This window comes from Vipera ursinii, assembly GCF_947247035.1.
Source record: "Vipera ursinii genome assembly, chromosome: 6".
NCBI lineage: Eukaryota > Metazoa > Chordata > Lepidosauria > Squamata > Viperidae > Vipera > Vipera ursinii.
Genome location: NC_139515.1, coordinates 49,160,229 through 49,174,089, shown reverse-complemented (window position 1 = coordinate 49,174,089; position 13,861 = coordinate 49,160,229). Strand labels below are relative to the sequence as shown.

Below are 13,861 nucleotides of genomic sequence, written 5' to 3'. Positions count from 1 at the left end.
TATTTTGTAGACCTCTACATAAAAGAAATAGATATGACCTTTTCCAAAGATTAATTGTTGTGGCAGTCTCCATTTTAGAATAAACTGTCAAGCTGTCTGGACCTGGATTCAGCTGTAAATCACAGGCCCTGCACTTTAAACCTCTTAGTTAAACTGCAAGGCTCAAACTTGGTTTTAGTCTCTCAGATGTTCAAAATAGCCCAATTAAATAAGAACTTTACAGCTGATTAGAGGAAGCCATATTTAATATTTGTTTGCCATGTCATGTCCGCCACTTGTTGCTTTTTCCCCCTGCCTATCCCACTTTTCATTGGACTTCTCACAGTGCACTTCATGACATTGAACCTAAACACATTGTGTTGTGACATAACTAGCATTTGTGCCTTTAAAACCTGACTTTTGGTTTAATTTTCACACAAATAACACGTGTTATTGAAATATGAATTAAATCACATTTATAATATACAGGAAATCTGTCAAATCATAGATGTGTTATAAGGCACCAGTTCTTTTGTCTGTAATGTTAATTATCTGGGCAGTTAGAGTCTAGTTTAAGAAATGTGCCAAGCACATTAAAACTCCATCTTTTAATGCATCATTTATTTTAAATTATGCACATTTATGTTCTGAAATACTCAGTGCTTTTTTTCGGGAAAAAAAGGTGCCGGAACTCTCATCTTGGTGGCCGCAGGAGGCGGGGGGGGGGCGGAAGGAGCGTTGCTGTGATCACGGGTGCGAGGGGAGTTGGTGGTGGGCTGCCCCCCAGGGCTGGAGCTGGCGCAGCTGGTGCTATGGGAGCAGCGGGACCCACTTTATATGGCGGGGCTGTGCGGGGTGGGCGGCGGAGGCGGTGCAGGCCAGGCAATGCAGGGCGGCCACTTAGGCACACAGGGCGAGGCGATGGTGGCACAGGTCCAGCACCAGGTAGGCCGCCAGCCTGGCTGACACAGGGGAGCGCAAGGAAGGAGTGCCAATGGACTCCGCAGAACCCACTTCCCACTCCTTGTCTTCTTTTACTTACCTAGTTGAGATAGTATAGTTGAGCAGCAGGGAGGGATGCAAAGTTCCTGCCAAATCGCCTTCGCTGCAGACAACTTGCTGGTGCAAGATTTGCCAGCCAGGTCTTTTGGCACACCCAGCAGCAATTCCTATTGGCTTTCAAAAGCCAATAGGCTTTTGAAAGCCAATAGAGGGAGTAGCATAGCTTGTGCAAAAGCTTTTTTCTTTTTGTGCAAAAAAGGGTGCCGGAATGCCATTCTGAGCATTCTATGAGAAAAAAAAGCCCTGCTTTTATGTTTTAATCTTATGATTTTAAAAATATTGTAAGTTGCCCCAAACTTTGCTAGGTGCATACAAATTGCATACAAACATTATATAATTGGTAAATAAAGGTAGAACATATGTTAAATATACATCAATTGATAATATGCTTCCCTACAAAGTCAATTCTTGCTCAATGACAAACCAAGGAGTTAACTCAGAAAGGCAAGAGGAAAATCTAGAAGAGGTCTGTGCAACTTGTAGAAGGGAAAGGCCCACACTGATAAATTAAAAATCTTTGTGGTCTGCAAAGGAATGCTGGTGTGCTAATCAATGATTTGGTGACTAGAGGAGCATCTACATTGTTGGAGCTTGTGGTCATGGTAAGCCATGGAGGCACTAGGCAACATGACTTTCACGGCAGTGGTGGTGATTTTATTACTTTTCTTAAAAAAAAAGTCTGTGCTCTGTCCAAGGGTACTTGGTAGGCTGCATGTACAGGCCTGGTCTAGAATTTATTTTGGAGCATTCAACTATCTAGAGCAGGCATGTCAAACTGATTTTGTTTGAGGCAACTTCTTATAAAAGAATTGCCATTAATTTGTTTTAATAAAATAATTTAAATCAATTTTTCACTTGATTTCAAATTAAATGAATTATATTGGTTGACAACGAGATTTTTTTAGTACAATTGCCAAATGCAATAAACCGGTTTTAGGTATATGTGTGCACTAATTGTTTCAACAGCAATACATTTTAACAACATATTCCATTTGTAAATGAATGCAAATGCAAATTATACAATTTTTTGTGCAAAAATAAAACAAAATAACAGATTTAAGAGCTGTTATCATTAGTTATCCTTAGATAAAAAATAATTCCATCATCCAAAACTTTGTTATACTGTATTTAATGAACAGATGCTTTGGGATTAAAAAAAAAAGACTGACTACAATTGATTGTGTATCACCATGGCATTAAAACAAAATTCGAACAGTGTATGAAAAATAAAAGTTCCCTAAACATCTGCTGGCTATATCTATACATTTTCCTTGATAGCATATCACATATTTTGAAGATTATAATTAGTTGTGTGTGCACATTCAGCATGAATTTGTGCTGGCATTTCTAGGCCTCTTTCCAACCACATCCAGAAAAATTTGTAACAAACATTGGAATTCTTAAGGCCATGTTTTGTATTTCCCAGCAATCTGTTACTGGAAGGAAAAAGCAATCCCTGCTGTATTACTGATCCCAGAGAAGCATTTGCATATATGCAGGTATCCTTAGGGTGCCATAGTTATGGATAAGAAATATTGGTTGCAAAGTTGGCATTTCTGCATGTAATACAGATATTTTGGACTTATTTTTTCTTTCTTTGCATGTCTGATATTTTTAAAATGGCATATGCTACTGACTACACTTATGCACATATGTAACATCTTTTGCTAGGATACATGACCACTGCTTTTCCAGAATGTGAAAACTGAAAGATTGTGACTAAACAAAATTTTAATGTACAGATAATACCACCAGAAATTAGCCTTTTTAATAAATGTTGTTATTGATGTTAACCTCACCATGGAAAACATCATATATTGTTATGTATATACTAGGTTAATTATTTAAAGACTGAAGTGCAACATAACTAGATTCTAAATAATCTATTTTTCAAAACACACAACAGTCCAAACAGTAAAAGTAAAGTCCAAATTAAGAACATTTGATTCTTAAGAATTGTTTAATTTAAAGTGGTTTAGTTGTAATTGAAGGTTAGATTCAAAATAGTTTTCAAGAGTCTGTACAAAAGATATTATTTTTTTCTAGCATCAGCTAAATTAGACATATTACATTGAGAAAAATGTTTGATTTCATTGCAGAGATGTTAACAGAGGAAATAATTATTTTGTTATCTAATTTTACCTTCCAAAAGACTGAAGCAGATGAAAAATGTGAGGTTCTTTCCTGTTGGCTTTTCTTAATTAGCTGTTTTAGATTCTAAAAGTTTAGTTCCCAAAGAAATAACCCTGTAGGGAGGGTTATTTAATGTCCTCCTGTAGGGCAGGCTCTTTTATGACTCAAGGACTTCAACTCCCAGAATTCCTGAGCCAGCATGACTCAGCTTGAAAACCTCTCCCTTTCCCCTCAGCATGGCTGGCTCAAGATTTCTGGGAGTTGAAGTCCACGAGTCATAAAAAAGGGCCAAGATTGCCTAGCCCTGCAATAGGCTTTCAGACAGAGCTTTTTTTTTTTTTTTTGCAAAAAAAAAGGTGCTGGAACGCCGTTCTGAGCGTTCTATGAGAAAAAAAGCCCTGGAAATACTTATATAAATTGCTTTATAACTATAGAATTTAGTATTCTAAGTCCTAAATTCAATGTGTTGGCATATCCTACTTCATGGCTTCACAGATTTTACTATTCTCATTGCACTGTGTCATAGAATATAATAAAATTTGATGTCTTTTTTTATATCTTTTTGCAATGAGAAAAACATCTGGCTTTCTTTATATTAGTGAGTTGTTACCCCAACAGAAAGCTACTGAGGCTAATGTTGAGGAATGTGGGGAATTACAAATCAACTTTTGGAATTCTTGCCACTGTTGTACAATATTTGCATTTCTTTACAATGAAATAATATACATGGAAAGTATAAAAATCACATTTTGTTTACCATTTTTGATCACATTATCTAGTTGTTGTATACTGATTTATAAGATGTACTTGTACTGTAAATTTATGGTGTTCACTGTATGGATTTTACATTAAGGATTTATTCTAAATTCTTTTCTAGATTATAGCTTTGCGTGAACAAAATGCACACATTCAAAGAAAAATTACATCAGGAGAGGGTCCACCTGATACAGAATTTATCAAAGGAATGGAGCCTGGACAAAAAATTCATGAAAAGGTATAAATTATATTTTTATATTTTTTAGAGTCATCTGGTTTGAAAAGCTAGAATCTCTTTATGTTTATTAAGTTATCACATAGTATAAGCATATATAATAGTATCATTTGCCCAGGGTAGTTAGAAGCTTGGTGGCATGTATACTAAAATATATATGCCACCAAGCTTCCAGCTACCCTGAGCAATTGATATTATTATTATTATTATTATTATTATTATTATTATTAGTAGTAGTAGTAGTAGTAGTAGTAGTAGTAGTAATAGTAGTAGTAATAGTAGTAGTGGTAGTAGTAATAGTAAATGGAGTATTTTGAATTGGTTCAACAAATCTCCTTTGTTTTTGAGACAAATGTAACATTTTCCTGTTTTTAATAAAGGCAATGATAAAGGATATCCTGCATAAAGCTGAAGAACAGATACAACTAGGGGGAACCTGTATTGGGAACAGGTTGAGAAATGATTCAGTCTGTTTTGTATGGATTGTTATGCAAAAAAAATTTTTAATCCCATTTATATCTTGCCCTTCTCCGAAGACTCAGGGCGGCTTACAATTTAAAGCACAAATCAATGTGCTTAGCAATAATAATAATAATAATAATAATAATAATAATAATAATAATAATAATAATAATTTTATTTGTATACCGCCCTTCTCCCGAAGGACTCAGGGTGGTGAACAGGGCAAACATATAAAAGTACAAAATTACAAAAGTTAAAAAGAATTAAACAAAATGCCCAAGCTAAAACAGTAGGTAAATATATTTACAACAACAATAAAATCCCAACCCATCCCCCATCAGGCCAGGTCGGCTTGTTTGAACAAATAAGTCTTCAGATCGCGCCGGAAGGAGCGAAGGTCGGGCACCATCCGGAGCTCAACCGGCAACCGATTCCATAAATCCGGGGCGCCCACAGAGAAGGACATTCTCTGACTGGTGGCACCCTGAGGAGGCCCTCTCTGTGGGAACGCACAGGGTGGAGGGAAGTTGATGCTGGCAACAGGTGATCCCTAATGTACTCCGGACCCATGCCATGTAGGGCCTTGAAAACCATTACCAGAACCTTGAATCTCACTCGGAAGACAACTGGGAGCCAATGCAGCTCACGGAGCAGAGGTGTAACATGGGAGTATCGGGAGACTCCCAGCACAACTCTCACGGCTGCATTCTGTACCAGTTGGAGCCTCCGAGTGATCCTCAAGGGCAGCCCCATGTAGAGAGCGTTGCACTAGTCTAAACGAGAGGTCACGAGCGCATGAGTGACCGTACGCAGGGCATCCCGGTCTAGATAGGGCCGCAACTGGCGCACCAGGCAAACCTGGGCAAAGCCCCCCCCCCAGTCACAGCTATAGCCTTCATTCTATGTATATGCCTGCTTATTAGGGCTTTCCCCCCCAAGCGGCATTATTACAAAGTCAGCTTATTGCCCCCAACAATCTGGGTCCTCATTTTACCTACCTCGGAAGGATGGAAGGCTGAGTCAACCTTGAGCCTGGTGGGATGTGAACCTGCACTAATTGCAGGCAGCTGGTGTTACTTAAGGAGGCATTAGCCCACTGCTCCACCAATTATAATTATAATTCCTTAATTATACCTTTTAGGAATCAAACCAATTAAAATGCTTCAAGGCAATTTTTCCAGTTGCTAACTGTATCTCTAACATCAGTTTGGAAACAAGACTGAACTTTTCAAGACAAAGGGAAAGATTTGGATTAGAGTGTTAAATTATTGGTTAAAATGAAATTTAATATCCTTAGGTTTGATTTGTTTATACTGATTTCAATTTATTAATTTCATTTTGGAGACTAGGCTTCAGATGTGTTTTTTCTAGAGGTACTTGTGGCCCTACAGTTAGAATGTGTTGGAGCAAACAACAGAGATGAATTGCCAAATGGATTTATCACTACTGTTGTTCTAAATCACTTTAATCTAGATAGAATTAATTGTTCCTTGAAAGCAATTGATTATTCAGTATAATAATTCTCAGTTGCAGAAGAACTAGCATATTGGCCTAGTACAATGCCATATACACAGTGATTTTACTTGGAAGTACTACATAATGAGAATTTGCCCTTGAAACTCTGAAGAGGTTGAATTAGTAGAAAATTATGTCCTAAATTGTACATTCAGCACTTCTCATTGTTCTGATTTTATGGTCCTCCCATTGTCTCTATGATGTATCTATTTTTTTGGCTTGCCAGTTGAGATCTGAACATAAATTAAAAGGTACTCAAATTTTGTGTCATGACCTGTAAGATTAGAGAATAAAAATGTATTGCTGTCTCTTAATTGGAACAAAGCAGAGTCCTTAATTCTGACATAAACTTGTTTTGTAATTTTTTGGTTAGTTTATTATACTAATTTATACCATCTTGAAAATATATGTTTACGATTTGATCATGAAATAAAGTTATTGGATTTTGTTTGACTTGAATATATAAAATGTATATCAAGTGCAATCTTTATCTGAAGTCTTTATTAACATGTCTCATTTTATATTGAAAGGCAACATTTAAAATGTCTTATTTTTCTCATTTGTGTAAGGATATCAGGCTTTTTGCAGTTAACTGCACAATCCTTCCAATGTTAGCAAACCATAAAACTATTGGGTGTCTGACGCTGTTAGGACTTTAGGTTAGAATTCTATTTTTATTTTTGCTATAAGGATGTTATTTCTAAAATTCTATTTGTAATAAAATGTGAAGCATTCCATAGATCCCTGCAGGGTTCATAATGTGATTTGATAACCAGAGGATGGCTTTTTTTAAAAAAAAAGTTTCCTTACATAAAATATTTTTTAAAGGAAACAACAGCCACAAAAAGGAGATTGCTAACTTGAATCCTGATTTTTCATTTGTCATTTTCAGTAAACAGAGATCCCAGTCAGGATCTGAAGACTGGATTGCTTCAGTCATTTTTCAGCTTCATTTTGTTGCATACTTAGATGAGACTGATTAAGTGGCTCTAGTAGGAACTATAGTTCAGCAATACATACAGTTCTCAATTTACGAGTGGTGATGTAGAGACTGTTCAAATTTATGGTAGATAACCCAGTTCCAAAGATCCAGTGGCCACTTTCCCCCCACCCATGTCCTATGACTATATCTTGGGCACAAAAGCAGCCTGCATTTATGACCATTTGCGGGATCCCACAATCACATGACTGCATTTTAATAGTTTTGCCAAAAACTGGCACTTATTTCCAGTTTTCAGCAAAACCGGTTTATAGGGAAGCATTGGTTCACTTAGCAGCCACAACATTCACTTAAAGACTGCTGCAAAACAGGATGCAAAATTGGATTGATCGCATTGGTGATACATTTTACAAATGTCATGATTTGCAACTGTGATGCACAAGCTCCATTATGATTATGAGGATCACCTATATTCAGCACCATTAGTTCCCCTCCACAATAACTTCTACAAACTGAATGTTTAACACAAAGATAGTAATGAAGAGTAAGCTAGAAATCCACCAGTAAACACATACACTAAAAATAAATTAAGAGTTTCATCAGTAAATGGATGTAGTTTCACTTAACAGGGCATGTCTTAGTTAATCAAGATTCTGTAAAAGCTTACTTCAGCATTTGTTGCTGTAGCTAGAGAAACTTTCAAACACAAAACCTGCCATATCTCTTTAAATATTTTTGTAGAAAATTCAGTATAGAATGTTAAGTGATATGCTGACAATTGTTAGCATCTTGATGAGGTGATGTATTGTTTTATACGGCTATTCACTATACCTGATAAACTGCATAATTATTTTTTGTGAATGCCAATATATTAGAGCAAGAAAATACTAGGCAGATTTTTTAGTTTAATAAAGCTAGTAGCAGTTAATCAGATTATAATCTTTTAAATGATTAATTAGCTAAACTCATCTTTCCAAATATTGTTCATACTTGAAATATGCCATCAGAGAATGATCTGTTGTCCTTGCAGCAGGAACATGCTGATTTCAATGCACAAGCAAGAACAGATAACAGAATAAGAGAGTTGGAAGGGACCTTTAGAGGTCTTCTAATCCAACCCCTTGCTCAAGCAAGAAACCTTATACCCAGTGGTGTGATTCAGCCAGTTCGGACCACTTCAGCAGAACCAGTAGCTAGTTTTTTGTTGCCCAGGTCCAGAATGGACTTCCAGAAGCGGCATCCACACAGAGAACCAGTTGGTCACATATTTGAATCCCACCACTGCCTATACCATTTCAGACAAATGGTTGTCCAGTCTCTTCTTAAAAACTTCCAGTGTTGGAGTTTCTTGTTCAAGCAGAACACAAACTTCAAATCATAAGACACATGTGCATTTCTGACTCATACAAAACACAGTTACGCATATGCTAATAATGTCACACTCTCTACAGAATATATGTTTCCCAGAACAGTTGCTGAGATTCTATGAGTTTTTTGTATGTCAGGAAGTTCAAGTGTGATTCATTGACTCTGTTGAAATCAGCAGGAGGCAAATTGTATAGGTAGCTTTTATGATTTGAATAAAACTGTTATTGTTAGTCATTTATAAATATCAATGATTAATTGCTATTTTTGAGCCAAAAAAATAACTGTATGAGTCAATAAGCACATACTGCAGTTGACCAAAATGAGATCCCGCTAGCACAAAGTATGATAATCTTAATATATATTTAAATATAAATATTTATATAGAAATCACAGTGGTACCTATTATCTCTTCTGAAGATTAGAATCCTTTCCCATTAAGCTATTGCTATACTTTCTAAATATATTTATCTCCTATTAAAGTTGAAAAGAGTAGAAATATTTAAAATCTTTGAAGCAATCTATATATTTTATAAATAAAGCAAAATTACTTATTCAAGCAATTACTTATGAAAATAAGCTGAATGTTATATAAACTAGGAATTAATTCCAAAGCTTTAAAATTAAAGGTAGTATTTTAGTATCACCTATACGTATCTCACCTGGCTGACCTGGACTGACAGGCATTTTAATTATGTTTACAATTTTTAATTTATTTTTAATTTTTAATTTTAATTTATTGCACAGATGACTTTAATTTTAATTTTATCTTAATTTCTGTTATATGTTATTGTTGTTAGCCGCCCTGAGTCCTTCGGGAGATAGGGCGGGATATAAGTCCCATTAATAAATAAATAAATAAATAAAATATTTTGCAGTTCATGCTTCCATGTTTGAGCAAATGAATTTCACACTAAAAATTGACTATAGTAATAATGTTTATTTGGCATAGTCTGCTTTATCATTTTTTTGAAGGTAAACATTTTTAAAAAATAATAGTTCAGCTTACCACACATATACATTGCAAAATATTTGAAGAATAAATCAAATGAAAAAGGAAAACACAACATACACATACAACCATTGTAATAAATCTAGCATTACCTAGCAGATTAAATGATAACAGAAAATGTTTATATATTCAGTTTGTGGAAGATACAAAAAGAATATAAACTTCTACAAAAACAATTTTGGAAAAAATTCTAAAATACTAAATTCTTCCAAATGAGTTTCTGATTTTGCACATTAAATATACTTTCGTGTTCTTAGAGTACTTCTACGTAGGTACCTAGTCTTTTGTAAGTATATTTCAGAGAGCATAACCATTGCAGGATTAGTAAGAAAATATAATCTACATATCTATGTAGTTCTAATCCTTCTTGTTCTGGTTCTTAAGTATATTGCTATCAGCATTTGATATGTTTGTGGGGTTTTTTGAACAGCGTCTGTCAAATGGCTCTATAGATTCAAATGATGAGACTGCTCAGTTGGTAGAACTGCAAGAACTTCTTGAAAAGCAAAATTATGAAATGGCACAGATGAAGGATCGCTTGGCTGCACTGTCTTCCAGAGTTGGAGAGGTGGAGCAAGATGCAGAAACTGCTAGGAAGGACCTCATTAAAACTGAAGAACTGAACAGCAAATATCAAAGAGATATTAGAGAGGTAAATCTCTTTTGGATGTTCATCCTGTCATCTGTTCAGGTTTGAGAATAATATTTTTTTTAGGGAAATGGAGTTCTCCCACAGCCAATTGGGGAAAAATAAATTTGCCTTCAACATTTAACATCCAGTTTAAGATGTTTAATAGTAGATGAATATTCTGATAGCACTTGTATTTTTGCAACCATGTGTAGCAGTTTAAGCACTATTTCACTATGACTTACCAAGGGAAATAAAGAGCTTGCTCTATGAAATATCTCAGAGAGACAGAGAAGATCTATTATTTGACACAAAACTAATCAACTTGTTACACACTGTAGAAACATAATTTGCAGTGCAGGACTAGTCAAGAAGGGTAGGTTAATCATCAAATTAGTACTAACCACCATAGCATTGTTTTTAATATATTGTTTCTGTGACATCTGTTGACAAAACTAAATGAAAGTTCCTAAATTCTCCTGCTAATTGCTCATTCCAAAATGATGACATGTTGAACAGAACTTTATTTTGTCCTAATTTTGCTAATTTACATCATCATAATGCTCTTTCTTTTGCTATTTAAAATAATTTAATTTAATTGCATTTAAAATATCTGTTTAATTTTCATGATTTTCACACCGTGAAGAATTACAATAGGATAGAATGTTGGAGAAAAAGCAGGAAACATTCCAAATGTTTATAAAATATAATGATAAAATATTTATAAAGTATGTTTATAAAAATACAAATTATCCAGAAAAGTAAATTGAATAGATGATTTGAAGAGTTACTTGGCATTTTAAAATATGTCTGCATTGTCAGGAAGCAGCCTTATTATCATAAGATAATAAGAATTGTCCTCATATCCAAATCTTGGTTTTGAACTATGGAAAATAGAATAGAAAAAAAACTAAATTATCCTTACCAAAGTCCATGTTCTTTTGTAAAACCCAGTTTTACAGGTACATTCACCACCAGCCGTTTAGCCCTTCGTTGTCTAAGTTTCCAGGGCACCCTACTTTTATTGCATTATCTGTTACATAACCAGAATAAATCTATCTCTCTGTATTTATTGGTCAATTACCAAATAAAATTGGTCTAATCATATTTTATTATTCTAATTTTGTTACGTTGTATAACAGCTTCACCTACAATGGTTGCCAGTAGGCACTGTTAGATGTTAACCTTGTTTTGTTTGTTTTACTGAACATATTTTTATTGGTCAATGACCAAATAAAGTTTATGTCTATCTGTCTGTCAAAATTATCAGTTGTATTTCTTTTCTCCCCCTTTAACTTTATATTGGAAGGATGTATCTCTGCATGTTTATTATTTTTTTGGTCACAATATATGTAAGAAATATAGAGGCAAAAATGTATAAGACAGAACTAACAACATTTAACAACATTTTTGTAAATAAAGTCTGTTTACAATGAATGGATGCAGTAGTAGACAGACAAGCAATATCGGATATTGCTTGTCTGAAATATCCAGTATTTGGATCTGCATCAGGATCTTGGAATTCTAGCAGTTATGTTTTTTTTTAGAATCCGCACTTAAATAATTTCTCTATTGGGTTTAATGCTAAAACTGCTTTTCAGTTTGTCTATTTCTAGGTGAGTAAATTTCATGGCAACCTTTTCCTATAGTGTTCAATGGGATACCTATTGCTAGCCACTCCAACATTGTATTTTGATGTGCTGCTTAATTCTTTCAAGGCTATGGCCCAGAAAGAAGATATGGAAGAAAGAATAACTACCCTGGAGAAGCGTTACCTAAGTGCACAGCGGGAATCTACTTCCATACATGACATGAATGACAAATTGGAAAATGAACTGGCAAACAAGGAAGCCATCCTGCGTCAGGTTCTGTATTGGGATTGCTGTTACAGCTCAAATGAATTGTAGGAGAAACTATTCAGATAAGCTCCCTCCTCCCCTATTTATGCATTGCATTTGTTTTAAATTACAGCAGGCATTATTTACATTCATTGATTTCTACAGATTGAAGTCAGGAATGAATTTGGATTTTCATATAAGACTAACGCAAATCATGTGTAGGATTAGACCTTTTTTGGAAAAAAACATGCCATCATGAGAAGGTATTATTTTGGAACTTGTTGGGTTGTAAGACCAGGTATCTGCCAAGTTAAGATAGCAAACATTTAAGAATATCCTAAGGTAAGACAGAGACAAATCAAATGAAAGGGGTGGCAGATACATAGCAGCATATGTAGGCACACATTAACTGTACAGGTAGTTGTAAGGACAGACAGTATTCTACATTGTTATTTTATGCTAATAAGGTAAAGGTAAAGGTTCCCCCACACATGCATGCTAGTCGTTTCCAACTCTAGGGGCCGGTGCTCATCTCCGTTTCAAAGCCGAAGAGCCAGCGCTTGTCCAAGGACATCTCCGTGGTCATGTGGCCGGCATGACTAGATGCCAAAGGCGCACGGAACGCTGTTACCTTCCCACCGTAGTGGTCCCTATTTTTGTACTTGCCTTTTTACATGCTTTCGAACTGCTAGGTTGGCAGAAGCTGGGATGAGTAACAGGCGCTCACTCTGTTACGCGGCACTCGGGATTCGACCCGCCAAACTGCCGACCTTCTGATCGACAAGCTCAGCATCCTAACCCACTGAGCTACTGCGTCCCTTTATGCTAATAAACATAGCTTAATAGTAAGTTACAAAATGATCCAGTTTTGATTTAACTAAGAGTTAAATCATAGTAAACACAATTGAACACAAAAAATGTTCACCTTTTCAATGAGACTGCTTTGTAAAAGCTATGGCAAAGGGACTGTGCTGTAATTTTGGCACAAAAAGGAAGAAGAAACATGGCAGGATATTCTCCTCTTGGTATATGAAAAAGGTAAACTAAGCTATTAATTGGATTCCCTGGTACACTTTATGAAATTTATAATCTGCAAATGGCATTCAATCATGTGAACGTTAATTCAGTTTATTTATATATAATTATTTATCTTATTTACCACTTACAATTTAGGAACAAGGAAATATTTGTTCTTAAGCAGCTGGCAAAGAATACTAGCTGAGATATAGAATTGAAGCCCATACAAGATAGAAATTAAAATTTCCAAAACAATGATAATGTAGGAAATTATGGTGTGTGTATATGTGGAGAGAGAGAGAACAGCACATGAATTGTATAATATATTAAAATTCAGTGTGAGATTTTTATTATGCTAATTTGGAATTTCCTTGTACAGTAGATCTATTGATGCCATTCATAATTTCTTACATTTTCTTATCATACTACTAGAATACTTCAGAGAAAAGTATTAATATTTGGTTGATATAGGTGGGATACATAAAACAGTGGTGTAGCGTGGGTTGTCAGCACCCGGGGCAAGGTTGTCAGCACCCGCACCGCACCGCACGCCTGGCACCCCCCCCTCCACAGTGGGCGCCGACCCGGCGGCTCGGATCAGATTCGCACAGCCAGCACTGCAGTGAGAGAGAGTGAGTGAGCCAGGCAGGGGCAGAGAGCTGCGAGTGCGAGCGCGCCCCCCCAGATGTTGCACCCGGTGCGGCCGGCCCCCCCTTGCACCCCCCACGCTACGCCACTGACATAAAATGGCAATGAAAGCTGGGTTAACTTACTAAATTTTCCCACCAAGACATGCCTCTTTTTATTAATGTTTTCTTTTAATGTTTGAATGATATATTAATTGGAAATAACACAGAAAATGTTTTTTTTCAGTTTCTTTGGGGCAATTCTGAGAATCAAATTATTATGAAGCACAGCC

General features: G+C 35.7%; 1 protein-coding gene across 1 annotated transcript in view; it reads left to right on the top strand.

The window, feature by feature from the left end:
- Window positions 1–13,861, top strand: part of PPFIA2 (PTPRF interacting protein alpha 2) — a gene marked incomplete at its 5' end in the record, with an annotated part of 237,474 nt that overhangs the window by 145,601 nt on the left and 78,012 nt on the right. Inside the window, 3 exons of the mRNA XM_083365122.1 lie at window positions 4,052–4,168; window positions 9,890–10,111; window positions 11,806–11,952. Of these exons, the coding sequence (XP_083221248.1) occupies window positions 4,052–4,168; window positions 9,890–10,111; window positions 11,806–11,952 (486 nt within the window). The remainder of the gene's footprint in view (window positions 1–4,051; window positions 4,169–9,889; window positions 10,112–11,805; window positions 11,953–13,861) is intronic.